The sequence below is a fragment of the Dipodomys ordii genome, unplaced genomic scaffold (genome assembly GCF_000151885.1).
Source record: "Dipodomys ordii isolate 6190 unplaced genomic scaffold, Dord_2.0 Scaffold181, whole genome shotgun sequence".
Taxonomy (NCBI): Eukaryota; Metazoa; Chordata; class Mammalia; order Rodentia; family Heteromyidae; genus Dipodomys; species Dipodomys ordii.
In genome coordinates, this window is record NW_012267397.1 from 896732 (window position 1) to 899420 (window position 2689).

Genomic DNA, 2689 nt, shown 5'->3' on the forward strand with positions numbered 1-2689 from the left:
GGGGGGGAGCTCTTGCGAGCGTCGGTGGCCGCGGGCGACGCAAGTCCTGGACGCGGCTCCCCCCGCCGCGGCTCCCCCCTCTCCGCGCCTCTCGCTCGGCCGAGCTGTCTACGGGCAGCGACTCTCCCGGCCGGAGCTTGCGGAGCGCCGCGACCCCGCGACGCCCCCATCGCCCCCGCCTGGCGCCCCCGAGCCTCCGCGCCTCCTCGCTCCCGTAGCGGGCGCACCTCTCCCTCGGAGCGCGTCCCTCAGCTCCATGAATGGAAATCGGCTCAGCAGGTGAGTCTGGGCCGCGGGGCGGGGTTCACCTCTCTGTCGGGGGTTGACACCGTCGCCGGAGGTCACCTCGCTGCGGTCCCCGCGCGCCCTCGCCGCGCACCCCGGTACGCGGAGCTGCGCGTCGGGCGGGCCCCCCTCCCCCGCCTCCCCGGCATCCCCGCAGCACGAACCGGTGCCACTGCGTTGGCGAAACCGCCGGAAGGGTTGAAGTTTGGGGTTGTCCATCTTTGCTCTTTCTTTTCCTTTTCTTTTTCCCCCGCCGGTCCTGGGGCTCGAACTCGGGCGCCGTCCACTCGCTCACTTTGCTCAAAGCTGGCGCTCTATCATTTGGGCCACAGCGCCGCTTACGGCTTCTTCTGTGATAAATTGGAAATAAGAGTCTCTCAGACTTTTCTGCCTAGGCTGGTTTCGAACCGTGATCCCTCAGGTCTCACCCTCCTGAGTAGCCGCTGGCGCTTGGCCTGCTCTTTCTGTCAAAACGTCTGCTCTTGCCGGAATCTAGAGGGACTTGCGCTCCCGTCGTTCCAATCAGAGATGAGAGGGTGAACATGCCCTTTACGTAGGGTAGTGTGCCAGTGTGCCCCCAGGAGGCCGGGCCACCTGCCATCTCCCTTACCTGCCCTCAGGACACACAGCGAAGACCACTGACATCACTGATGGGATGAAGTTTACAAAATGCCATTGCTTCCAGTCTTCCTCTTCACCCCACCCCCCACCCCACCCAAACCGTGCCTGGGGAGCATTGTAGGTAGTTTCTGAGAAACCTGGAGATGTCATTATCACCCTGGATCACTGCTTGTGTGAGGAAGTGGCTTCTAACACTGATGACAGCAGTTTTTTTTTTTTTTTCATTCTCCGTTCCCTAGAGAAAGCAACCATCGTATTTCTGGAAATTTGGGATTTAGGAAAACTCTGGTTCTCATTGAGGGACATAAATAAAGTAGGTGTTACATAACAGTTTGCTTATACATTTTAAATCAAATTTCTCTTCATCACTAAACATTCACTAATTTATAATTTTCAAAATGTTAAGGGAGAGCTTGTTACTCTGGGATCACAAATCCCTGAATTTCACATCTCTTTCACACACATTCTTGCTGTCTAATGATCTATTGTTCCCTCTCTTACCTATCTTTTTGTTGGTGGTGGTCCTGGGACTTGAACTCAGGGTGTGTACTCTGTCTTACAGCTCTTTGACTCAAGGCTAGTACTCTACCACTTTGAGCACAGTGCCACTTCCGGTTTTTGAGGGGTTAATTGGACATATCAGTCACTTCCGGTTTTTGAAGGATTAATTGGAGATGAGAGTCTCCTGGAGAGTTTTCTGCCCCAGTTGGTTTTGAACCATAATCCTCAGATCTCAGCCTCCTGAGTAGCTTAGGACTACAGGTGTGAGCCTCTTTTATCTTCAAAAAAAAACCCAAAACAATTTGAAAGGTACCTTGTATAAAAGGATCTAGAGAAATAAGAACTTTTACACATAGATTAAGAAGTATAGCATCAGTAGATGCAAAACAGCACTGAGAAATATAGAGGTGGGACAGAGAGGGTTTTGTTACATTTCTATTGAATGGAATTTTGTTTCTACCATTTCTCTCTTTTTTTGTGCTCTTTTTTGCCTGTTTCACATTTTATTTATTTATTTATTTATTTATATATTTTTTGCTGGTCATGAGGCCTGAACTCAGGGCCTAGGCGCTGTCCCTCAGCTCTTTAGTTGAAGGCTAGCGCTCTACCACTGGAGCCACAGCACCAATTCTGGCTTTTTCTGCTTATGTGGTGCTGAGGAATTGAACCCAGGGCCTCATGCATGCAGGGCAAACATTCTACCACTGAGCCACCTTCCCAATCCCTGTAAATGATTTTTAAATATGTCCTGTAAAAGCTACTAATTTAGTATCATCTGAACTTTGCTGTAAAAAATGGCATAAGTTTTTGCATAATAGTGAGTTTAGCATGTGTTCTTATGACTCCTTAGTTTAGGAGACTTCTAATGAAGCTATATTTTTTTGGTCTTATTACAGCTAAACTAAGAGAATATAGTCTGTATTTATTTCCAAATAAAATGAGAATGAGGACACTGGAGGAATGAAGTGTTCATATAGATTTTACTTTGTAGGACCTATGTTTTGTTTTTGTGCCATCCTAGGACTTGAACTCAGGGCCTAACCACTGTCCTGTGCTTTTTTTGTTCAAGGTTAGCACTGTAACACTTGAGCCATAGCTCCACTTTCACCTTTTTTGTGATTAATTAATTTGTGATTAATTAAAAATAAGAGTCTTGGGCTGGAAAGGTGACTCAGTGGTAGAGCGATTGTCTTGCATGCCTGAGGCCCTGGGTTCGATTCCTCAGCACCACATAAGCAAAAAGAAAAAAGCCAGAAGTGGCGCTGTGGCTCAAGTGGTAGAG

The 2689-nt window shown here is 48.9% G+C and overlaps 1 protein-coding gene across 1 annotated transcript in view; it reads left to right on the plus strand.

The window, feature by feature from the left end:
- The first annotated feature begins 217 nt into the window (after nt 1-217).
- The window catches only part of Ago3 (argonaute RISC catalytic component 3), a 90444-nt gene continuing 87972 nt past the window's right edge, over nt 218-2689 (plus strand). The window contains exon 1 of the mRNA XM_013034056.1: nt 218-279. Within this exon, the coding sequence (XP_012889510.1) occupies nt 261-279 (19 nt within the window). The 5' untranslated portion in view covers nt 218-260. The remainder of the gene's footprint in view (nt 280-2689) is intronic.